The sequence below is a fragment of the Wyeomyia smithii genome, chromosome 2 (assembly GCF_029784165.1).
Source record: "Wyeomyia smithii strain HCP4-BCI-WySm-NY-G18 chromosome 2, ASM2978416v1, whole genome shotgun sequence".
In the NCBI taxonomy this organism is placed as follows: Eukaryota; Metazoa; Arthropoda; class Insecta; order Diptera; family Culicidae; genus Wyeomyia; species Wyeomyia smithii.
The window spans coordinates 63415530-63441325 of NC_073695.1; the positions used below are offsets into that span (position 1 = coordinate 63415530).

The following is a 25796-nucleotide window of genomic DNA, read 5'->3' on the forward strand; positions in this document are numbered from 1 at the left end:
TACAAAGTCGCACAATTTTTGTCAAAAATCTCTTTTTTCTTTTTCTTACAATTCATAGACGTAAGATGTCCGAAAAATACTGATAGATGATTTTTGAAGAAAAAAAACCAAGGAATCCAGAAAAAATATAAGTTTTGACTGAAAGTGTTGCCAGATAATTTTTGTTTGTATTTGGAAACTAAATTTACATTTTTCGGCAAATGCAGCCATTTTTATTTTAAATTTGATAATTTCGTCGTGTTCCTTGGAAAATTCAACATAAGAAACAACTATCATCCCGAGGTAATATGAGCCAATCTCGAGATATAACTTTTTTACGAAAAATTAATTACGAAATTCAGAACTTTTTTCGTAAAAATGCTATATCTAGAGATTGGCTCATATTACCACGGGGCGATAAGTGTTTCTTACATAAAACTTTCCAAGAAATACGATGAAACCATCAAATTTGAAATAAAATTAGCTGCATTTGCCTAAAAATGCAAATTTAGTTTTAAAATACAAAAATAATCTATCTGGCAACACTTCCGGACAAAAACAACATTTTTTCTGGATTCCTTGGTTTATTTCCCTCAAAATTCGTCTATCACTATTTTTCGGGTGTCTCACGTCTATAAATTATAAAATAAAATAATTACGAAATTTACAACTTTTTTTGTAAAAATTTTATATCTCGAAATCGGCTCATATTACCTCGGGATGATAGTTGTTTCTTATGTGAAATTTTCCAAGGAACACGACAAAATTATCAAATTCAAAATAAAAATGGCTGCATTTGTCGAAAAATGTAAATTTAGTTTTCAAATACAAAAATAATTTATCTGGATTCCATGGTTTAATTTCTTCAGAAATCATCTATCAGTATTTTTCGGACAATTCGTCTATGAACTGTAAGAAAAAGAAAAAAGAGATTTTTAATAAAAATTGCGCGACTATGCAATAAAGAGGGGGGTCCTAGGTAGCGGGGGGTATTCCAATCGACACCAAAATTGGGATTTTTCCAAAGAGACAGTAGATGAATAATTCTCCCAACTTTGAGCAGAATCTGTGATGGTCGTGTCCAAGTTTGTGCTTTTTCGTGGTCACTTCGTATGGAATGACCCATATCTTATTTTTTTTTAATTTTTTCTCAGCTTTTAAATGCCGATCTCAGAATTAAAATCGATGGTTACCAACTTGTTTAAGAATGCGCTTCACTGATTAAATTCAAGCTGGCGGCCAAATGATGAATACTTTTTATGGACGCCCTAGATGTTAACTGAATATTTACGTATTATTTATAGAGCGTTTAGAGTTAAACTTTTAGTTACGGCTCGATAAAAATATTGAATTTTCTCCTTTTTAAACACTTGTTGACTCCTTAGTGAACGAGCATCCACCAACTGGAACTTATTTAAGTGCAAATTTCATTGCTTTACTGCGTTTAATCAAACTAACACGAAAAATAAATTTTCAAAGGCCTCGTGTAACTAGTGACCTGGTTTCCTATAGGATTGCCCATTGTAAAAAATTCAAGATGTTCAAATGTCAAAATATCGAAATATTGAAATGCTAAAATATTTAAATGTTAAAATACCAAAAAGTTAAAATGTTAAATGGTTAAAATGTTAACCTTTTGATCTCATTTTCTGATTCGATTTGGCAAAGTGCACAAGTAATGGCTAAGCTCGGATCGGTCAGTGCGTCTTGAACTGTCTTACAGATCAGATGTTTTTTCGGTTGCTTGTGGACTGGTCTTTGACTGCCTATAGCTTCAAAGTTTGTGTTTTGTCAGTGTGTTTTTTAAAGACTACCTGAAAGTTATTTCCCAGCAGTCCTTCTCAAGACTACCTACTTTTGAATTTAACATTTGTTTTAACTTTTTTTTCGTATCACCTGAAATGGCTGGACGGAAAAAGAAACCGCGCATCGCTGCGGGGAGGAAAAGAGAGGCATCTCTTTCTGAAACTTCGAGTGTCTGTAGTGACAATCCTTTTGATATTTTGCCTGAGCAAGAAGCTGGTGAAATGGAAGTTATGAGTAATGAAACTATAAAAAATGTCAATTCTTTAAAAAAGAAAAAGTTCCACCTATTGTGGTAACCATTTCTTCTGAATTCAATATTTTCAAAAAGGAACTTTCAACGTTTGTTTCTGACGTTAAAGTTACCTATCAAATTAGTCGTAGAGGCGAATGCCGCTTATTAGCCGACTCTATAAAGGGTCGTAATCGTCTTATTCAGTATTTAACTGAAAAGATTTATAAATTTTTTACATATGACACGAAGAGCGCCAAGCCGTTCAAGGTCGTATTGAAAGGTCTCACCAACGATCAAACCGTTGATGAGATCAAACTTACTTTAACAGAATTACTTGGCATAGCCCCTACCCAAGTAATTCTAATGAAACAAAAATCACGAGGCGATAACAGTCAGAGAACTGGAATTTCCCTTGTTAATTATTTAATTCATTTTAACCGCAATGAGGTTAACAACTTAAAATTTTTTGAAAAAGCACATGCTTTGTATAATGTGCGTGTAAAGTGGGAAATTTATAGGAAGTATGGCGGAGGTGAAAAGCATATCACCCAATGCCGTACTTGCCAACGTTATGGCCATGGTTCCAAATTCTGTAACATGGACCAAAAATGTCTTAATTGTGGAGACTCTTCTCACAAAAAGGACACATGTCCTGTGAAAGAGAGTAAAAATTTTCGCTGTGCGAATTGTAACGGCAACCATATGTCAAATGTTTATCAATGCCCAGTCCTTTTAGCAATTGTTAAGGCAAGGCAAGGTAAACAAAATTCAAAACAAAATTCTCCAAGCGTACCAGTGACGCATAGTTTACCTAGTCCTTTGCATACCCGTTTAACTTATGCACAGGTTACAGGTAGTTCGAACATTATACCGCCTAGTGTTGGTAGTTCGAAAATGACCGTTAATATGGGTAAGCAAAACACGCTAGAAAATAATTGTACACCTATTACTCCAGCTAATATTGCTGCGGAAAATATTTTTTCTAATGTCAACTGCCTGGGGCCTATTGTAGGTAAACTTTCTTTTTTGCAACAGGCAATGTTCGATCTTATGAACGCCATGTTGCAGGCAAAATCAATGTTTGAAGCCATTCAAATAGGCACAAATTTTACTATTAAAATTGTTTCTAATTTAAAATTTAGCAATGATTTTAAATAAAATAATTAAAATATTAAATTGGAATGCTCGCTCATTGAAGGCCAATGAGAATGAGCTTTTTAATTTTTTAACAGTAAATAATGTGCATATTGCAATTATTACTGAAACATTTTTGAAACCTAACATAAAATTAAAATATGATCCCAATTACGTGGTTCATAGATATGATAGGATTCAGGGTTCCGGCGGTGGAGTTGCAATTGTTATTCATCGCCGAATCAAACATCGTGCTCTTCCCCACCTTGAGACGAAAGTTATTGAAACTTTGGGAATTGAAGTTCAAACTGAACTTGGGATTTTATTTATTGCCGCAGCATATTTACCATTTCAATGCACACGCGAGCACAAAAATTATATTAAAGGTGATTTACAAAAACTCACCAGAAATCCTTCGAAATTTTTTATAATCGGCGATTTTAACGCTAAACATCGTTCATGGAATAATTCTCAAGGTAATTCCAATGGCAAAATTTTATTCAATGTTTGTTCTTCAGGATACTATTCTATTTTGTCTCCGAATAGTCCTACATGCTTTTCTTCTGTGAAAAACCCTTCAACAATTGATTTGGTGCTAACAGATCAAAGTCATGTATGTAGTGATTTGATCACACATGCTGACTTTGATTCTGACCATCTTCCAATAACTTTTTCTTTATCACATGAATCAGTTTTAAACCCTATGAGCTCTGTTTTTAATTATAACAAGGCTAATTGGGAAAGATACAAAACTCATATTGAGAGAAATTTCAATAATGAGCTTGATTTGCAAAACGAAGTGAATGTTGATTCCGCTTTGGAAGCATTAAAATGTGCAATTGTTGATGCCAGGAATTATTCTGTTCCAAAGGCTCGAGTGAAATTTGATTCATCAATAATTGACGAAAATCTTCTAATTCGTTTGAAAAATGTCCGCAGACGTCAATATCAACGTTCTCGTTACCCTGTTTTTAAATCTATTTATGAAGATTTACAGAAAGAGATTAAACATAGATTTACTCTTCTGAGAAATCAAAATTTTGAGACTAAAGTTGAAAAATTGAAACCATATTCAAAACCCTTTTGGAAGCTGTCGAAGATTCTTAAGAAACCTTCAAAGCCTATTCCAGTTTTAAAAGATGGTGAACGTTTTCTTGTATCCAATGAACAAAAGGCTCAAAGACTTGCTCAGCAGTTTGAGAGTGTACATAACTCAAATTTGAATTTTGTGAGTCCAATTGAAAATGAAGTCACACGTCCATTTGATTTAATTTCTTCCCAGAATTTTTTACCTGCAGAAATAATTGAAACTAACTTGAATGAGATTAAATCAATTATTAAAAATTTCAAAAATATGAAAGCACCTGGTGACGATGGAATCTTTAATATACTAATCAAACATCTCCCTGAGAGCACAATGGAATTTTTAGTGAAAATTATCAATTGCTGCTTCAAAATTGCATATTTTCCCAAATTATGGAAAAATGCAAAAATTACTCCAATTTGGAAGCCGGATAAGAATCCAGCTGAAGTTTCAAGTTACCGACCAATCAGTTTGCTTTCTTCAATAAGTAAACTGTTTGAGAGAATTATTCTTAACCGAATGATGTCACACATCAACGAAAATTCAATTTTTGCAAATGAACAGTTTGGATTTCGCCATGGGCATTCCACAACTCATCAATTGCTCAGAGTTACTAATATGATACGAGCTAACAAATCTGAAGGTTATTCCACTGGAGCTGCTCTTTTAGACATAGAAAAAGCATTCGACAGTGTTTGGCATAAAGGTTTGATTGCGAAATTTTTAATTTTCCAATTTTCCTGATCAAAATTTTGAAAAATTATCTTACTGATCGAGCTCTGCAGGTTGTCTATCAGAATTCAAAATCTGATAGATTTCCTGTCAGAGCAGGTGTGCCTCAAGGTTCTGTCTTGGGCCCAGTCCTGTATAACATATTCACTTCAGATCTTCCTGATTTGCCTCCAGGATGCACAAAGTCATTGTTCTGCGATGACACAAGCATTTCCGTAAAAAGAAAAAGCCTTCGTGTCAAATGCAGTCGATTGCAGAATAGTTTAAATATTTTTTCTTCCTACTTGCAGGAGTGGAAAATCTCTCCCAATGCTTCTAAAACTCAAATGATAATTTTTCCGCATAAGCCTAGGGCTTCTTCCCTCAAGCCAAACAATTATCACGTTGTCAAGATGAATGGAGTTATTTTAAGTTGGTCTGACAAGTACTTGGGACTAATTTATGATAAAAAACTTATTTTCAAAGAGCACATTGAGAGTATACAAGCCAAGTGCATCAAATATACGAGATGTTTATATCCTCTCATTAACAGGAATTCTAAACTTTGTTTAGAGAACAAACTTTTGATTTAAAAACAAATTTTTAGACCAGCAATGCTTTATGCTGCACCGATCTGGTCAAGTTGCTGTTCAACAAGGAAGAAAACGCTCCAAAGGATTCAGAATAAAATTCTGAAAATGATTTTGAAGCGTCCTCCTTGATTTGGTACACTCGAATTACATAGACTTACTGGTGTTGAACCATTAGAAGCTATGTCAAATAAAATTATTAACAATTTTCGACAAAAATCGTTGCAATCCTCAGTTGCTACGATAAGCTCTCTTTATAGCCAATAAGTTAGCAATTAAGTTAGTTGTAAGTTTATGTTCCTTTCTTGACAAGTAGGTTTAAATCCCTACGAATGATAAGTCCTAATTGCGAAAGCAAACTAATCCTAACAATTAAAATTACAAATTTCTAACAGTGTTGAGAAGTCACCATTTGTGATTGGACACACATACTCATTATTTACTAATATTTATCATAAATACTCAAGCTACTAACAAATCCCCTCCTTAAAAAAAAAAAAGCTCGGATCGGTAAATCCTGTAACTCGTGTCGCAAATTTTCGCGTGTTGCAACTAGATGTCACCTAAAGTATTCAAATGGTAGTTGCACGGGTCATTCTAACTTTCGCTTTAAATTAATCACAATTTAAAGCATGCCCCCGTTTTGTAATTCAAATCGCACCCTCACGACATGTTTGTTCATTTTGATAATTTCGCCATGTAAAATAAGCTCTCTCTTTTCGGCCATTCAATTCAGCTGCGACCGCCGAAGCTACTTACCTGTGGTGGGGCACGTGCGAATATCGCCTCATAAAATGCCCCATTGGAAAACCAAATGATTAATATATTACAGCTCATTCCCTCCCTGGTCCCGTCTGGTCGTTGGGTCGGCGTTAATTCCCCGGCCATGGAAGCAGACCAGCTTCAAATGGTTTCTCCATCAACATCAACATTAACAATACAAGAGCCGAGCATCGATACGATGGGATGCAATAATTAAGCTGCATTATTTCGCGGATCATAAAGTGCGAATTTGCGGATGGCACCGGATGGCGTACCGGGGCCAACCGTCGCGTCGCTTGCGGGATTAGTCGCGGTTGACTGCAGGGGAATACATTTTTAAATCGCGAACCTGCTGCAACCCATCAAGAGGTCGCTGATGTTTTAGTATGCTGTAATGCTGCAGTGGGACAAATGTTGGTGATTTTCGTTGTGTATATAGTAACAAGTAAAAACAAATTTACATAGGTATGTATTGGGGTAGTGTGTTAGTGTACCCTCTTCTAAGAGGTATTTGATCGTAGGTTTATTGTAGCGAGTTGGGAGAAGGTACTTTTGCGAGCAAAGTACAGGACGTAATTTGGGATTCACTAAATTACTTGTTCTTCAACCGCCATATAAAGTTGAAGAAGCTATACCTAGAAATCGGTAGCTGTTGTATATTATGCAAAACAATGTCTTGTTTATATTAAATTATTTACCAGAGAAGATTGAGTAACAAAAGTCTTTCTATAATTCAGATTACGTGAGTCCTGTATGTTCGGTTCGGTCTTTGTTGGTTTTACTCCCTTTCAATGCGTTCGCTTTTAATACTGATTGAACGGAAGAATTCGGTTTCCACAAGCATAGCACATCGTGCTGGCCAGTATTTAGTATTCTTTGTGAATTTACCGAGCAGCCTTTTACCTCCCCGTTGTTGTGCACGTACCTTGTCGTACGTCAAATTGGATTGATGAAAATTTTGCATCATTCGACATTTTCTTAGGCTTGAATTACTGTGAGTTTGCAATTGCACGTGAGGAGCAAGAAGCAAGCAGCAGAAGGAGAAGTTGGCGAAACAAAAGCAACAGTGAGATCCTTAGGAACCTGCACACGGGAAGTCGGAAGCGGCAGGAAAGCATGAAAGTACAAGAAAAAAAAAGAAAAAAGTTGGTTTTTAGTTCGAGAAAGCCGGGATGTTATTGACTAGCACAAACCAAAAAAAAACTATGATTCACTTTCAAGTTTTAACTTGTTCTAGATTTTGAAATTCACTAGAGACGATGCGAAATTTTTGTACTATTTTGTAATTTGTAAAATCTGTAAATTCAGTTAGTTCCGTAATTTTTGCAAACTTTGTAAGTTTCGTAAATTCTGTCCATATATTTTACTATTTTACAAATTTTGTATATTCTCAGAATTCTGTCGTTTTTCCGAATAGAATGAATACTGTAAAAATTGTAGATAAAGTGTTAAATTTTGAACTCTATAAATTCTGTATAGTTTTAAAATTTTTTGAAACGCAATAATAATATTTTTTTATATTTTAATTTCTTTAGTCTTTTTTTTTTGGGACTTTAGATCTTTATATTCCGTAATTCACCATTTTTTAATATTTTCTCATTTTGTATTTTTCATATTCTTTAAATTCCTTACATGCTTTGATTCCTTCTAATTCTCTGAGCACCGAAAGTTCTTTAAACTCTCAAAATTGTTTAAGTTCTGTGAATTCTGCTTTCTACTTGTGTATCTGACCGCGATATTTGTAGCAAAGCCAAGGCTTCTCTTTGAAAGGGAGTAAAAATTGTTCTCTATTCCTTGCTTTCGAATTTCATTTTCTATTACGCCTACCTGAGATGTCAAAAATTGAAATAAAAACCGTATTGGCATTGCCGAGGAGTACCTGATGTGCACACTATCCTCCCGTGGGCAGAATGCCGCCGGAAGCTGTCCCGGGGCGCAATGCCACCACCAGGGCATCCGCTGTCGTTCCCCCTGGACGCGTTGCTTCTTCCTGTCCGTTCTGTGCGTCTATTTGGCATCGGTGAGCAAGTTGTACTAACGGCTGGTCCCGTTGATCCGTAGTTGAGTCGGCCTCCTCCTCCTCCTCCGCCTCTCCTTCCGGTGATTGTCAAGCTTTCGCTTCCGTAGCCGGTCGACAGTGAGTACTGCGGACCGAGCAGATTGGCGGCACTGTCCCCCACCGGATAGGGGCCCATTTCGCCGTCCAGAGTGCCCGTCCCGACCGGGTAGGGTCCCATTTCCCCGTCCAGGGTGGCCGTCCCAATCGGGTAGGGTCCCATTTCCCCGTCCAGCGTTGCTGTGCCGAACAGTCGGGAAGTGCTGTCCCCGACCGGATAGGGACCCATCTCACCGTCTAGCGTGGCCATTCCGAACACTTTCGTAGGCGGAAAAGTATACATACATTGAAAGGACGGAACTCGGTGTAAGTGTTGGATTTCTTGCTTTGCTCAGGTTGTGTTTCCACAGAAAATAGACACACAAACACTCTAGAAATTGTAGCTCTAAGGTAGCGATATTTATTTTTTTTATTACAACGCAGCAGCAGCGGCTGCAGGCGGAGCGTGTGTGGGGGTGTTTGATACAGAGCCAGCGCTCGTTGCGTCCAGTGAAGTTTTGCGTGCGGCTCTTCCCATTTGATGTGGGACTGGGTGCTGAGGCAGTTTTGTTTTTTTTCTCACAAGTGTTTAGCGTTTTTAAGACTCGTGGCGTGTAGGATTTGTACAAAGCTTCAGGTTGGTCATTGCAACTTTCAACTTATTTGCTGCTCTGGATGATCGGTTCAATATCACGATTGATTGGCGCACCGGTTCGGGTGTGCGCTTCTGATTGCAGATAGGTCTACTTTTACAAAGGTTTGCTTGAGACACCTTCTGGGTTGGTCGCTCAGTGCCCAAACATATGGTCTATTGTTGTATAATACAATTTTGGTTTCTAGCCAAGAGTGGTATCTTACAGGTTGGTTGTTATATATAATTATTTCTACAGAGTTTGTCGAAATTCACAAACTTCAAAACTGGAAACTAGTATAGTGTGGCAATCTACTTTGGTATTCGGCAGCCCATTTGCTGTTGGTGTTGGTTTAGCATTCTGCTGAAGGAAACGCAATGATTGTGTGCCAGCTACTTACTTAAAATTCAAACTGTGTGTTTACTATGGCAATGACTGGATGTGCAATCATGTGACAAGCGGTTATGGGATTAGCTAGTGATGCAATGCAGATTTACCAAAATGAAAATTTATGTGCTGTACGCGCTAGTGGAGTCGACAGACATTGGCTTGGGAATGAATTGGGACTGTTTATAAAAGTTAACTATAGGCTTAAGTTTTGACAAAGTAAGTTGTTTTGCAATAATAGAGATTTCTGTCCCGGAGCAACCCAATGATATGAAGATTTATTGAATAGATTGGAAAATATGCAATTCCTATACACAAAAAGGTCTCTTTTTTTATTCCCTTCCTTCGAAAAGGCCCTAGTTTGGACGTTTTCTTTTGCGTCTTCTTCTGATGAAATTTATGGATTTTTTTGAAACTAAATACCATAATTTTACTACCAATAAAACGATCACCAAAATAATGAATGAAAATCAATTTTCGGTTTATTATGATTGGCCTTTGATTGCTCTGAAGAATTTTCTTTACTATCAGCTATCGCATTAAAACATTAAACCAGGTGACAATTATGATCACTTCGATGTGCTGCCATAACAAGTGATAACAAGTGATTCACCACAATAACAATGGATTCACCACTGAGAATGGTTATCACTTCACTCATACGCTTTCAAGGGTTTTGCGAGGCAATAAAATCTCGGAGTATTTCAGTAAACTAGAAAACATAACAGGGATGGTGTTTATTTGTTCCAAATAATCTTGTCCTCGTTGCCCTCACATCTTTATGGAAAGAAGGGGAGCAAGATGGGATATGATTTACTGTTGTTTTCAAATGTATATGACTATCGTAGGAAAAGCATTCCCTCTAAAGGAAAACTCTTTTCTTTATAGGCTAGTGCACTAAGCCGCGGCCAGATGGATCCCATTTTGCATGCCTGAACAAGCACACCTGAAGTCATCGCAATGGCTGTCCTAAAAGTTTGCAATATCTGGAAATGTCTTTTTTCGGTGTTCCTGGATCTCGGAAATAGAAATATTGATTCCCGAGGTTTTTCCTGCAATCCCCGAGTCCCGATAATTTCCGGTAATTGAGATATTCCATTCCCGTTTTCCGGGAATATTGTAAACCCTTACTATCCAACGTATTGATCGAAATCGGCGAGGAAGATACATCTGAACATCCATAGTTGCTGCAGAGTACAGTTGGGAAGGTGATGGACGGATCGATGAACCGTTTGGAGTGGATCTGAACGAGCAATAGAAAGCAAAGCCAAACCTCGGTGCTACATTCCGATTCGGTACTCGACCTTCTGTTATACACAGACTTCGCAGCAAACCGTTAAGTGTACAGGACAATTGCGGGGCTAGCGCTACAATCCTACTCACACTAACAGTCTCTCCCGAGCCGAGACTTGTTGGGCCAGCATCGTACCTCGAGACCAGCTAGGAAGGAGACGAGCAACAGAAGCACATCCTCTATCGCGTCATCTCGGAGCTATATCAGGCATAACACGAGAAGCTTCTAGAGCAGTGGTTCCAAACCTTTGGGAATCGTGGCCCCCTTGGTGAAGCAAAATTACAAATAATAACAATTTCCGAATTTAGGTCCGAATCCAACACATTTGCTTCGCTTAAATCATCGAGAATTTTTTTTTCTTGATTTTCTATATTACCATTAAGGTATTCATTCATTTTTCAACTCGTAACTAGAACTAGCGCGAAAAAAAAGCTTCGTGGTCTGAGTGCATGTTCTTGCGAAGTTCTCTGAATAAACGAGTATGCAGAGCTCCGGATCGGATATAATTAACGATCTTGATAACTGCCGAGAATCTATTTATTTTAACTTATCTCACCCTTGATGGCAACGACTGGCAGGGCACTTCGTATTTTACTCCCTCCACGAAGGAACTTTGAGTCTTCGAGCATAGGATCTTGCGCTCAATACTTGGCGGAAAACTGGAGAATGGAGTGTGGTGAAGTCGCATGCATCACGAGACTCTGTGGTAGACCTTGTACTCGTTGGATCGGACATGATTTAGAGGTGCAGCAAAGTGTTCACAGTTTGGATGTTTTGACCTTCGAAAAAGGACATCCCTAATCAAAAATCTAGTTCAAGATGCCTAATAAACATTAAAATGATTCACCAAACCACATATCTTAACATAATTTTTTATTACGGATTGTTATTTTAGGGCATCAAATGGTGAGTTGACAACCTGGAAGGAGCGTCCAACATAGCTTCGGCCCTCACAAGCTCCTATCTCACACCTCCACGAGTCATATGACAACACTAGACTGTTGGTTGAAACTTGGATACAACTGGTTGGTGTTGCCTGGGCTATTTTGTCATACGACAATAGCTAAGTGAGATGGTACTACGCGATCATTGGCGCGTAAACCATATTCCGGCGGTAGAGGAAATGCTTCGCCAACCCGAGCGTCTGTCCACCAAGATGGTGCGGGTCAAAACAGCGTCTGATCTCCATGTTAGGAGCGGCTGATTAACGTCCTGGTGGCAGCGTGGGACTCTAAACAGAGCTGACACGATGGTCCCCCGGCGAGACAGGGGGTTGGGGAAGGCCCAACGAGTCGCCCCGGAAAACAACATGTTACAAACAACGTAAGAGATAAGGGAACATCCATAAATGACGTAGCTTTTTAAAGGGTTTTTTTGACACCCCTCTCCCTCATCTTAGTATTTCGTAACAAAATCAGGGCCCCCTCTAGATAATTACGTAGCTTTACAATAACCCCCCCCCCATGTGATTTTTTTTTTGCAAATTTTATTATCAACAACATACTTTGTGTCATAAATGAACAACAAAAGACAAGGAAGTAATGAAAACAACCTAAAACATACAAAACAGTGATAAAAAAGAATAATTTGAAAAAATCCAAATTATTTCTTAATTTCATGTTTGCTACGTAGCTTGGCTTGACTGCAAACCCCCTCCTCCCCCCTCGAATGCTACGTCATTTATGAATGTTCCCTAATACGGATCGGAACTATCGGCATGGACCTAGGCAACGAAATAAGGACTACGATTGGAAACTTGGGACATGGAACTGCAAATCTCTCTGCTTTCCAGGATGCGACAGGATAATCTACGAAGAGCTACATCCACGCAACTTCAAAGTCGTAGCGCTGCAGGAACTTTGTTGGACAGGACAGAAGGTATGAAAGAGCGGGCACTGGGCGGCTACTTTCTACCAGAGTTGTGGCACCACCAGCGAGCTGGGAACCGGCTTTATAGTACTGGGCAAGATGCGCCAACGCGTGATCGGGTGGCAGCCGATCAACGCAAGAATGTTCAAGTTGAGGATAAAGGGCCGGTTCTTGAACTACAGCATCATCAACGTGCACTGCCCACATGAAGGAAGACCCGACGACGAGAAGGAAGCGTTCTTCGCGCAGCTGGAGCAGGTCTACGATAGCTGCCCGCGACGGGACGTGAAAATCGTCATTGGGGACATGAATGCTAAGGTAGGACGGGAGGCAATGTACAGATCGGTAATCGGACCAGATAGCTTGCATGCCGTGTCTAATGATAACGGTCATCGGTGCGTAAACTTTACGGCCTCCCGTGGTATGGTAGCCCGAAGTACCTTCTTCCCCCGCAAAGGTATCCACGGCAGGCAGGTTCTTCTCCGACATCACAAACGTTCGTACTTACCGCAGTGCGAATATAGATTCGGACCACTACCTAGTAGCTGTGTGCATGCGCTCAAAAATATCGACGGTGTATAACACCCGCCGAAGTCGAACGCCGCGACCAAACATTGAGCAACTGCTGGACGCCGAGGCTGCACAGGAATACGCGCAGCAGCTGGAGGCAGAGCTACCCACGGAAGAGCAGCTTGGCGCAGCTACTCTTGAAGATGGCTGGAGGATCCTAGAAATGACTGTTTTGACGGCGAATGTAAACGGTTAGTCGAGGAGAAGAATGCAGCACGGGCGAGAATGTTGCAATACCGACAGGCACGGAACAGCCAAAACTCGGTCCTCCGAAGGAAGAAGCGCCAGTTATAGGACCGAAATCGCGTAGCGATGGAAGAGCTGTACCAAGCTAACGACACTCGAAAGTTCTAAGAGAAGCTGAACAGCTCCCGCAAAGGCTTCGTGCCGCATCCCGATATATGCAGGAGCGTGGACGGCAACCTCCTTACAGACGAGTGTGAGGTGATCGAAAGGTGGAAGCAGCACTCCGACGAGCATCTAGAAGGCGATGCAGTAGAGCGCGAGGACGGTATGGCAACTGACCTTGGTGCACGAGCAGAAGACATCGGGATTCCAGCCCCCGATCTCCTGGAGGTGGAGGAGGAGATTGGCCGGCTGAAAAACAATAAAGCTGCTGGAGTGGACCAACTTTCCGTTATTGGAATACGGCGGAGAAGCACTAGCTAGAGCCGTGCACTGGGTCATTGTCAAGGTTTTGAAGGAAGAACAAGTACCGGAGGGGTGGATGGAGGCTATTTTGTGCCCCATCTATAAAAAGGGAGACAAGCTGGAGTGCTGCAACTATCGGGCAATTACTCTACTCTATGCCGCCTACAAGGTACTCTCCCAAATACTCTGCCGTCGATTATCACCATTTGCGAAGCAGTTCGTGGGGTACTACCAGGTGCAATTCATGGGTCCGACACAATCGAACGGGACCAGCTATGGCAAATTACGCACGGCTACGGATTTCCGGACAAACTGACGCGGTTGATCAAAGCGACGATAGATCGAGTGATGTGTGTAGTTTGAGTATCGGAGGCACTCTCGAGCCCCTTTGAAACCCGAAGAGGTCTTAGGCAAGGTGATGGTCTCTCGTGTCTACTGTTTAACATTGCCCTGGAAGGTGTCATTAGAAGAGCGGGGATTAATACGAGTGGCACGATATTCCAAAAGTCGGTTCAACTCTTTGGTTTCGCCGACTCTATCGACATTGTGGCTTGGACCTTTGTGAAGATGGCGGATACGTATCAGGCAGGTTGCGGTGGGTTGGACATGTTGTAAGGATGTCAGACGACAGCCCGGTGAAGATGGTTCTTGAAACCAATTCGTCAGGGACGAGACGGAGAGGTGCACAGTGGGCAAGGTGGATCGATCAGGTGGAAGACGACCGGCGGACCCTAAGCAGACTGCAGAGCTAGCGAACTGCAGCCATGGATCGAGCGGAATGGAGACGCCACACCACGGCTTGGGACTGTTTGGTTAGGTACGGTATTTTCGGGGGTCAAAACACTAAAACTTTAAGCGTTTGAGGCACCTCTAAATCATGTCTGATTAGGCTGAAATTTTGCACAGGTTATTATTTTGGGCAAATAAACAAAATATACATGGTAGGTTCTTTAAATTCGATGATTAAATTTTTTCATGCATCCCATTGCCACCCTAATGTGTGGTGTGGATGAGGATGTTGTGCGTGGTCCCCGTGGTTCTGTGGTTAGCAATGTCGGTCGGCTAGCTCTCCCACATGGGTAACATCGGGTTCGATTCCCGATCAGGTCGAGGATATTTTCGAGCTGGAAATTTTCTCGACTCAGCACTGGGGCACGGTGTATTGTCGTACTTATCCTACACATGCAAAAAGTGCCAAAAAACAATATCGATAACGAATTCTCTCAACTAATCTAGTTGATCGAGACCGCATAAGCCCCCAGGCTTGCGTGCGATATTGTTTTTGGATGAGGATGCCCGATCGGCGGGAGTTAGGAGCGAGGAAAAAGACAACCCAGATGAACATTTATGTTTCGCATAGATACTGTAGGGTTTCTCACATTGGAGTCTCGCGATTAAAATTCCTGAAAAAGGAATCCTCAAGACTGCCCTGTCTATGGGACTAGGAGTCATGAATAAGAATCGTGTAATAAGAATCCAACGGATTCGAAACCTAAACCTTCGTTTCTCATCTCGTCTTCTGTAATATGCGTTATAATTAAATAGGACGGTATAAAATATCGCTGACGTCTTTCCGAACCGGTAAAAAGGACCTTTGTTTTATTTTTTATTTTTATGTAGACTTTTTCAAATTATATGTATGTAGACTTCTTTGTTTTATATATAATTTTCAAACTACAAATAAATTGAGGAAACCTCAAATTTCTAAAATTCTAATGTTTTTTGGTTGGTGCATAGATTTTCGAATTACTGAGAACATTTGTTTGTAAGATTAATATAAAAGATCTTTTTTTTTTATCTATAATAAATACACAAAAAATAAAAAAAACCTTTCAGTCCGATTTTTGAGATTTTAAGATATTAGGATTGGGGCTTATGGGTTTCACGTATTTTATAACTATTCAAAATGCCTAATCAAAAAACTTTTCTGTGTATTCCTGGATATATCAAAATTTCTAATACATCTTTCATAGTCCTTAGAAAGGAAATACCATGGACTTTTTTCAAATAACTGAGAAAACTTATGAAAAAACTGCGGTAATTCTGAAATCCGCGTAAAAAACGTTTTAATTTGGGAATCAACGTAGAAAACCTAACATGTAATGTTTTTTTATTAATATCTGCCGAATACTTTCGAAAAAGTCTTAAGAGCGGTATTTTTCTCACCTTCAAGTCCAGTTAAAAATCAGGAAAAAAACTAAAAAGATCAGGTCAAATCAGGAATCAGGAAACTTAACAGTCACTTTTAATGACCAATTTAAAAATAAAAATACCTTTGAAGACATATCTTATAAAAATCGACGTTTCTAGAAATAGCAATTTCATTCTATAAGCTTCCATTTCCTAGAATAGATTTGCTTTCTGAAATCTCGAGATTCGAAATTTGTGCGATACTTATATTAAGTTATGGATTTGTATCTATTTCGGCTTCGGTACTTTCGGCCGGGACGAGGAAGTAGATAGAGAATTTTCTACCTAATCATCATTGTTGCCCTCTCCCCCTACTGACGGTGTTCATTTGTAAAGAAAGGTTTGACCCTTTGACACTCGGAGTACGTGTTGAGAATTTTATCTACCCCGCTTGAGGCCGGAAACCAGAGACATCCCAGCTGCCACTTTTTGCCTCGCATCACGCGGTTTTTCGTTCGGTACGGAGCCATTACGCTGCGAATACGTGCTAGGTCCCCGGGATATGACTATGATCGGCAGTTATTCCCTTGTCAGGACAATTTCGACGATCGTAAAAATAAAACACCGAAAGTTGAAATAATTAAGATAGAGCCAAACCAACTGGAGCTAACGGCGTTGCTCCTTCCGATGATGACATCGTGGGTGTTGTGTGTGTCATAGGACAACCGAGCATCACACAAGAGGCCGCTCTCACTCACTACTAGAACGGCCCCCCAGACGTAGTGACGAAAACGGAAACGGAAATGGAATGAAATTGATACGTGTGCTTGATATGGGAGTCGGCCACTGCCGGGGCTCTCGGCCGGTTGGGAGTGGAAAGCGTGAGAAGAAAATTGCACTACTGATTCCGCGTGTCGTGTCGCATTGGTCTGTCCTCGGCACTACGATGGGAATGGCGCTTGGAGTCGTATTCGGTTTGCCAGGGTCGAGGGTCACCGATGGAGTTAAGTTGATTCTGTATTGCCGGCGGCGGCAGTACGGTTGTTACTTCCTCGACTCGTTCTTTTTTTACTCTTCTAGCTATTTTTATTTTCTTGCTTCTATGCGGCACTGATTGCGGGCGTGCAAAAGGTTAAGTACGAGGGAGTGGGTGAAAATGACTCCAGGGTGCGATATAATGATCGGTAAAATTAATGAAAACCAGATGACGACGATTGTAAGCAGTGGCACAAATGGCCGCGGGATTGTGCGACTCTCGGAGGGGTTGTGGTGTAGAGTAGTTACGGTATAATTGAGATGATGTTAAGTATATGTTTTTTTATTTACTAAAGCAAATGATACTGAACAAATGATCTACTTTCCAACACGAATGAACAGCAAAACGGTGAATTCTAACTACGTGAGCATGCATTTTGAGAGTTGTGTTGTGTTTGACGGAGTGTTTTCCAAAGTATATTTTTCATAGGTACGACATCGAAGGCACACGAATAAAACAATACTTTCCGCTTTGTGGTCGGCGGATAAACAGCAGGAAACAATGTATTTACACGTATACACATTTAGAGAATGGTTATTACATTATCGAAAAAAGGTAGAGATAGTAATTGTTCAAGAAGTAGAAACATTAATTGACACAGCAGAAGAGACACACTGAACGAAAGTGAAATTCTATTGTTTTTACTGCGATTCAGAGGTTGTGAGTTAGTTGTGACAGATACGAACGACAGAAAGGTTGCAGAGTTGTAGTGGTAGCGGTAGTAGTAACAGTAGGAGTGGTAGTAGCAGTAGTGATAGTATTACTTCTTAGATTTGGTCTTACGTGAGTCATGCTGGGTCTTTTCCTCGGAGATCATCAGCGCGGCGCGTTCAATGCCTGAGTTCATACTCTGCGGCTCCAGGTTATTTACGCAGTTTAGCATACTCCTGAAATTCGCACACTCTACGATTATGTAATAAGTGAATATTATCAGATTACGGATAGGTTGGTTTTGGAGTTTGGGATTTTGGTTTTACGGTCGCTTTTACTTGGATCGCTTCGTTTTGTTTTTGTTTTTCGTTTCTTTGATTTTGTTGTTGTTGGGTGAATTTTAACAGTTCTTTCTGTTGATTATTTGTATACTATTTACATTATGCTCTCTATAACTCTCGTTGCTGGTTCATGTTTTGTACTGCGTGATTACATATTTACAGATTAGCATAGACATAACGGTTTTGTGTTTTGCATTTAATTACATATTTCGAACCCGTGATTTTTGCAGGCTTACGAAAGTCAGTGTAGGTACTAACAGACAGGTAACATTTCGCATATTTGCGTGCTCCGATGAGAGTACCCATCAGCAAAAGTTGCACAATAGTAGGCGTGTAGTTTCGTGAATGCGTGAAAATAAATAGTTCGCGTGTGTTGGGAAGTTTATTGAAAGTGTTGATTTTGTAGTGTAGTAACTGTTGAGTTCGTTAGTGTTGTGTGAAAGGGGATAGTGAGCTGTTTTATGATGTATGTAGTTATATATACAAAAAAAGGAACATTTTCATTCGTATGTGTATACAGGGGAAAGACGGTGACGCTGTAATTGGTTGTGCGTGAATGGTGATCATTAGTCCTTGCTGAATAGCGGTGAAAGTTCGTGAGAGAAAGTGAGATGTTTTGCTTTCGTGTACGAACCAGGAGAGCGTACGGTGTATTACTTTTAAGCGGTAAGTTTTAAGATTTTTAGCAGCGAGCAGGAAACACGACTAAGTGCAGTATTGTATTTGCGTGTTAGCTAAGGCTGAAGAGCAGCAGTCATGGTGTAGTATTATTCCAGTTACGGTTATTTATTCAGCTCAAATGAATGAGCAGGTTACGAAGCAGCGAAGCAAAAATGGGTTTGTAAGATATAATATAGGTACCTACAACAAACGATAGATGTATTTCTTCAATAGAATATGCTGTTGATTATTTTTAATTATAAAGCAAGTTATATTTTTAGAACAAGAATGTGGTGATCATAAAGGTGAATATGATCTTAACTACAATAAGTATGTTTACTTTGTTTAAAAGTCAGAATGGTCCTGAAATACATGAGATCTTAATCGAACTTTTCTGATTGGAATAATATAAGGATAAGTTTTAAAACGAGAGAGATTTGTCCACCGTACCCTGAGTTAAACGGTCGAGGCTCTATGATGGGATTTTGTGTAGATCCTCATCGATAGAGAACTAAATTTCCGTGGCCTCCACTATGTTACAATGTAATCGACGCGAATCGTTAATTGATAGAGACGTATCAAAGCGAAATCGATTGACTATGATTGTAATGTCTCAGTTTACTTTTAATTTGCATAATCTTTACGAGTTGTAAACCTAAATAGGTGCAACATTTAAATAATTCATTTAGTCTTTTTACTGTCAAAAAGTTAATAGTGTAATATTGATCCCATATTTGCCACAATCTTAGGGTTGGCTGGAGGGTCTCGAATATTTTTAGAGAAAGGTAGTTTCGTGAAAAAAAAAAAAAAACATTTTGTTTCAGATTGAAATCTGAAATATTTTGAAAATCAAAAAGCTTTATGATTTGTATGCAAACTGGAAACATATCAAATAATCGGAATACGATCATTATTTGAAAAAATATTAGATAATATTAACCCCATTTCAAGATTTTTACCATCCGCTTCTACCCACAACATGCGGAACCACATTTCAATGCCTGACAAGCAGTCAGCTCTAATTGTTGTTTAAAATCAACTCAGTAACTCCAGCAGACGTTGCAGGAATAAATCACCCATCTAATTTATGTGACTGCGTCAGCAACGTTCATTGTCTCATAATTCACAATTTTTGTTACCTTTAACGCAAACTTGATTGGCACACTTGGCGCTCGGTAAAGGACGCCGGGTTTCGGAAGGCAAAGAGTAATTTAAATACACCCAAATTGGCGCTCATAAGTGGCGCAATTTCACATCGCCGTGGTGAGCTTTAACTTGCCTCCAGGAATTGCTGTATTTTTCCAAACAAGAAAGTGTGACATTCATGCTCTAGTGCTCTAGTAGAGGCAGCATGTTTTAGTCGCGAGCGCTTTAACGCAACAACGCAACGGTACGACGATGGGTGCGCGCGGTAGTCTTATTCAAATATTGAGAAAGTTTTACGCTCGAGCGGTTGGGGGCTCACACGCAATACAGCAGGGCACCGTTGACGGTGGCCGATGTTCTACCGGCGGAGGAATCCTCCGAAGCGAGGCATAGTAAATTATTTTTAAGAAGTAAACATAAATTATAATGAGTTGTGTACTTTCACAACTTTTCAACTGTGGGCGGCCGGCGGTGTGGTTGCTCTCTACCGGTGGTGTAAATTATATATTTCGGATGGTAATAGAATGGGATTTTCTTCGGGCTGCTCGGTGGTTTTCGCGTTAGCGTGCATGGGAACGTAATTTCGGCATGGTTCAAGTGTAAGCGGGGCCTACGTTACTTTGGGAAGTTCGATAAAGTTTCGAGGTACGTTAGAAGGGAACTTTCATTGCTATAGCAGGTGTTTTGCCAATTTTCCAGAGCTTTCTGGCTTTCAGAGCGACTGTATTCGGTGCAGAAGAATGAAGGAAACATACAAACACAGAACATAGAAAGTTTGCGCTTTAATTCGAATTGATTATTACATAGTAAACTTTACTGGCACCTGCAAGTGCCTGAGTGCTCCACACTTATTACTCAACATCAGTGCACAACCTAGCAACACCAAAGTAACACTTTGAGTTGGTCTTTTGAAGTAGAAAAAAAAACGGTAAAATTGGAACTTCTATCGAATTTGTTTGCCTTGGCCGTCGTTGGTGATGGCGGTGTCGGGAGTCACGCTTGCACTCGCACTTTGCATCGGAATTATAGAGTCTACCGTGTCCCGGCTTATGTTGTCCTCGCTGAAAAAACGTTCCAAATTGAAATAACATTAATTGGATTGCCGTAATGTGAAACCTTGTTCCTGGGGTTAGTATAGTTGATGAGATTGCTCACCGAAATGTGGTTAGTTATGCACCCGCAACTGACCTATCGTACCGAAATACCAATGTGAGTACACGCTGAAATGAGTTAGTACCACACAGATGGAAAATCGTCTATACGATGTTTGGTTTTCAGTTTCCTAATTGTTTGGTCTGACTGGTAAGTAGTTAGACCAAAACAGTTTAATTTTTTTCTCACATGACTCGTTTGAAAGGATTTTGGATGAGCTCAGATGTGACAGTTTTACCACTTTTCGAGCAATAAATTCCAAAATTCAATTAAATTGACTAATATCAAGGCTTTTGCTATAAGAATTCTAGAAAAAATGTAACAAGGAATAAGACTGCATTCGATTCTTAATTTATTTTATTGAGAGATATCAACACCCTCCTCAAATATCAGGTTCAGAATTACCTTACCTATTTGCGACTGCTAAGAGATTGTTTAGATTCCATACACGGGTAAAAATATTTTCCCGTTTTCATGACCTTTCAGGTCATGAAATCATGAATGTTGTTTTCCGACAGAATCATGACCTATGACTCATGATATCATGATGTCAACCCCGAATATCATGAGCTATGAAAAGCGTTTTCAAGAATGTGACTCATGGCTATTATAAGCGTAACACATCGCTGTCGCATGGACTCATAGAATCATGAGTTATGACTCATGATACCATGGGTTGGACTCTGAATACCATGAGCTACTCAGAGCGTTTTTATAAATACGACTCATGACCAAGGATGGAAAAACTCGTATCACATAACAATCATTCGGGTATCATTTCTGAACGTGCTATTTATAAGCTTTCAATCGTAGCAAACCATCGCTATTAAAAGTTACACATTCTCAACTTGCAAGAGACAACTTAGAGTAAAGAAATATATGGTAGCTTTCTTTGATGATTTTGTTTCAGTGTTGCCTGTTTTAGGCGGAGCGAGCAACATATAGCGAGTGTTTCACGAAAGAATCGTAAACGATTGCACTCAAGCGATCGCAATGATTCTTTCAAATGTTGGTTGCTTGTAGGCGTAGTTCGGCTACTCCACGTCGTGCTTTCACCGTGATATACCATGATGATTCTTGGTGATTTCAAGTATCAGATGCTAATGCACCATGCTACAATTTCCGTAAGCATTGATGATACCTATTTGCTCCGGCAAGCAAACAATTGAACGCAATCTAACGTTCATTTGGATTCATAATTTTGTATCACTGACGATAATATCTCAAAGCTTCTCGCGATAATGTTGAATGCAAGTGAACTTGGATACAATAAATACTATCGTGTTTGAATCATTCAGTCTCCTTCTATGGTATTCGGAACTCTTAGAAGCGAAAAACAATCAGCAGCGTTTCTATGGAAAACTTGTACGCGAGTGGAAATAGTTGAACGATAACTGATAAATCAAAGAACACATTTGCATGAAATATTGCTAGTGAGTGAACTTTTCCATGCTTGCTCATGACTGCTAAAAACGTAACACATATCTGTCAAACTGTGCGCCGGTATATTCATTGATTGCAAGTTTAGAAACCGTGATTAATACCGTAGGTGGACTAGCGTATTTCATGTGCAAAACAAGGTTTTCGCGAGTGAACGTGTTGATAAAACATAAGACGAGTGTCCGGTTGCATAAATTTACTCAACACAGTATTATCAAGTGCGGTTGAAACTGAAACAACTGTGGTAGAGAACATACGATTGCTGCTAGAATTGATGAATAAGAAGCTGTGCGGCGAGTGTCATCTGCCTATTAATGATTTGAAACCAGTGCCCTTTTGTCACATCGGCTAGCAATGTTGTGAAATAAACGGTCGTGCCCACAAGGATTCGCACAAGGGAAGGCAATGCTTATTTGTCCCGCCTGTAAAGATAAATTAGGCGGTAGAAGAATTCGTGCCTATTTTGCCGAAAAACTAAATAATGTGCCGGCTATGCCAACGAATGCTGTTCAATTTAAATAGCTGTGTGTGTACGTAATTCTGCAAGCCGCGGCAGTAACTTGATCGATTTGAATGATCTTTCGGTTGCATCTATCACCCCCGCTCCCCAATCAGTTAGGTGGCGGTTGTATTCGCTTCGCATGAACTGTAAACCGCAGATTGGTGAAATACCTGTGTGTTCTCCAACCAGGTTTTCTGACAAATTTCGCTAGCGGAAATTTGGAACTGTAAACTATCTTGACACATCACTGGAGTTGAGCATAATAAAGACTTGTGTTTTTTTTACGTAGAACTACATTTTTCAGGGAGATCGGCTACATTGGGGTGAAAATGAAAATATAAAAACGGAAAAGGGGACAAAATTTGTGTTTTCACATGCTTATAAGCCGCTTAGTTTCCAACGCATTCCCGTCGTTTTTGTAGCAATCAATTGAAAATTATCCACGCATGAGCCCCCAAATACAGACGATTGTAATTTGATTCTATGAACTATTGTAGGTAGCGAACGGCTTCGGCAGTGGTTAAGATTGCTGCAGAAAACCTGCCGAAGCCTTTCGCTACCCTACTATTGAAAATTGTTATTGAAAAGTGTTAAAATAACAAGAAATAAAACAAAATTTATTAAAAAGTCTTGAAAAAGCAATCAGTTTACTAGTGAAGGATGGGTGCTAACTATGTAGCAGCGGGCAATAGCGATAGCGAGTACCAGTAGCGGTAGTAGAAGCAGCGTCAACGGTAAGTGTAACGGTATTACCTTTTCTAGTAAAAAGCTGCTTATGTGCGGTAGCGACAATTCCTCCAGTAAAAAACTGCCGTATTTTGGATACACACAAACGGGGGTGTTGGCAATCAAAATCTGTCTGTCGTCAAATTTTTAGTCCGAAAACAGCTTTTAATGTCAGGAATAGCACAGAGATGGGATCAGCATAATATCCTATATTGAATTAAAAAACTAATTGTCCTTTTAAGGATGAACTAAATAGTCAATTGAAGAGTTAAAATTTTGTCGTTCATACATTACACCTTGATCAAAATGTTGGTGTGCCTTGATATAGACGATTGTAAATTCGATATGATCTTCATGTCTAAGTACGAGTTCGGAATTTAAGAGTGCACCAAGTAACAAATAACTGAGTGACCAACTTTTTTATAAGTATACCCTGTTGATGTTTTGCACAATAATGCGAAGGAGCCCAGTTTGGAGCAACCATCAACGTCAAACAATAGTTCTTCTTCAGGAAGTCCATGATGTTCAACACATTGCTTTCTGAGAGAATTTGAGGCGACATTTTGATGACAACTTATAAACATTTAAGCATCTTATAGGAACAGCTTTTACTACATTTATACAGTTTACCTAACTATAATCGATCCGCTGCATCACGCCACACCATTCCGATGCGTCTTGAAACAATTATTTTTGGCTGATCGTGCTCGCGAGTAGGGGAGTGCACGCGAATAAGACCGTAAATAGGAGTGTGTATCCATGATTTCGGGAGCGAAGAAAACTCGCAAGTGTCAACACTCGGTGGTGTGAAATGAAGGAAGTGTGAAAGAACGAGAGACAGTTCGAATGGTGGAGGTACTCCCTTGTGTGTGTGATTTCGGTAGCGGTGAGAACACTACTTGAAGTATCGCATGCTTGTTTAGAGCGAGTTTAGCAACACTGGAGCATACAACCATAAACCATTTGTAGTTAAAAAAAACTTTAAAACAAGTTGTTCTCCTTGTTTTGTGTTGCAAAATATTTATTTTTGTATACTTTTATCGGTAAGATAAAACTGTTATCTGCAACTTTTCTGAAGAAGTCAAACCGATTAAACAAACCGTTCTGTCTCTAAAAATATTTTTTAACCATCCATAAGGCAATCCACGGATGACGTTTCACTGCTTGTACGTTTGTAATTGTTTTTCAAGTTGTAAAACCAAAACACAACCAAACACAAAATCTTTTAATACCGGAAAAAAAAGTTATATTCTATTATTGGGTAAAGGATTGTCACTAACCATGCTGGAGCAACCGATCGTTTGTTTTTCGTGCTTTTCGATCCGGGTTGCATCCAAGTTGCGACCGTTCGAACATACCTAAGGCTGTCAAAAGTTGAAAACTAACTGAAATCAGCTGACCGCACCTGTCTCGTCGATTGCCTTAGCAACATCCATAAATTACGTAACGCTAAAAACCCAATTTTTGGACCCCCACCCTCCCATATGTTACGAAAAGTAACGCCAAAACCTACCCCCCCCCCCCCATAAAAATTACGCAACGCTGTAGAAGAATATGCCAAATAAAAATGCTCATATTTGAAAAGTCTCCCCATGGATTTTTTGTTACGTAACGCTGATCTTACCTCCCCCTCCCCTATATAACAAATCGTAATGCCAAAAAATATATCCCTCCTCCCTCCTATAGGTATTACGTAATTTATGAATGCCGCCAAATTATTCGTGACCAAAAACAAAAAATAATAATAGCACAAAATGACATCTTCAGCCCATAAGAACATCTATGCAAAGTGCAAATGCAATGCTATGCAAATGACATTTAAAAAAAATAGATGTGAAACATTTTGTGTTCTCTAATGTCATCGATAAAGATTTACAGTACTTTTTTCAGAAAAAATAAAATCCGTTAGGAAGAACGATCAGAAATGGTTGAAATGTTATTATAAATTGATTAGGGTATCGAACGTCTTTGGCAGGTTTTTGCATAATACGGCTGCAGAAAAGCTGCCAAAGAAAACTTATTAATTTATGTTTTACTTTGTTTTGCCGGGCAAATCATAAATAATACTGACTGTCGAACTTGTTACTACAAACGCAAATCCTCAAACCCGTAACGGTTTGGCATCTAAGACCGTGAACATCTGATCTTTTACGATCTTTAGTTTTAAGTTGAAAAATTATAATTTCAATAATTCATAATCATGAATAAAATTCCAA

The 25796-nt window shown here is 39.4% G+C and overlaps 1 protein-coding gene across 26 annotated transcripts in view; it reads right to left on the reverse strand.

The window, feature by feature from the left end:
- LOC129721480 (glucose transporter type 1) overlaps positions 1 to 25796 on the reverse strand; it is a 551257-nt gene that overhangs the window by 15380 nt on the left and 510081 nt on the right. For 14 of the 26 annotated variants that reach the window (XM_055674088.1, XM_055674089.1, XM_055674092.1 and 11 more), the window contains 2 exons: positions 17746 to 17849; positions 8178 to 8672 (listed from right to left, as the gene is read on the reverse strand). The exons of 2 other annotated variants lie outside the window; for them this stretch is intronic. In XM_055674088.1, the coding sequence (XP_055530063.1) occupies positions 8178 to 8672; positions 17746 to 17849 (599 nt within the window). Of the gene's footprint in view, positions 1 to 6996; positions 7382 to 8177; positions 8673 to 8715; positions 9319 to 17745; positions 17866 to 19426; positions 20822 to 25796 lie in introns of those variants that run through there. 10 more of the 26 variants (XR_008727400.1, XR_008727398.1, XM_055674103.1 and 7 more) reach the window with 7 other exon arrangements.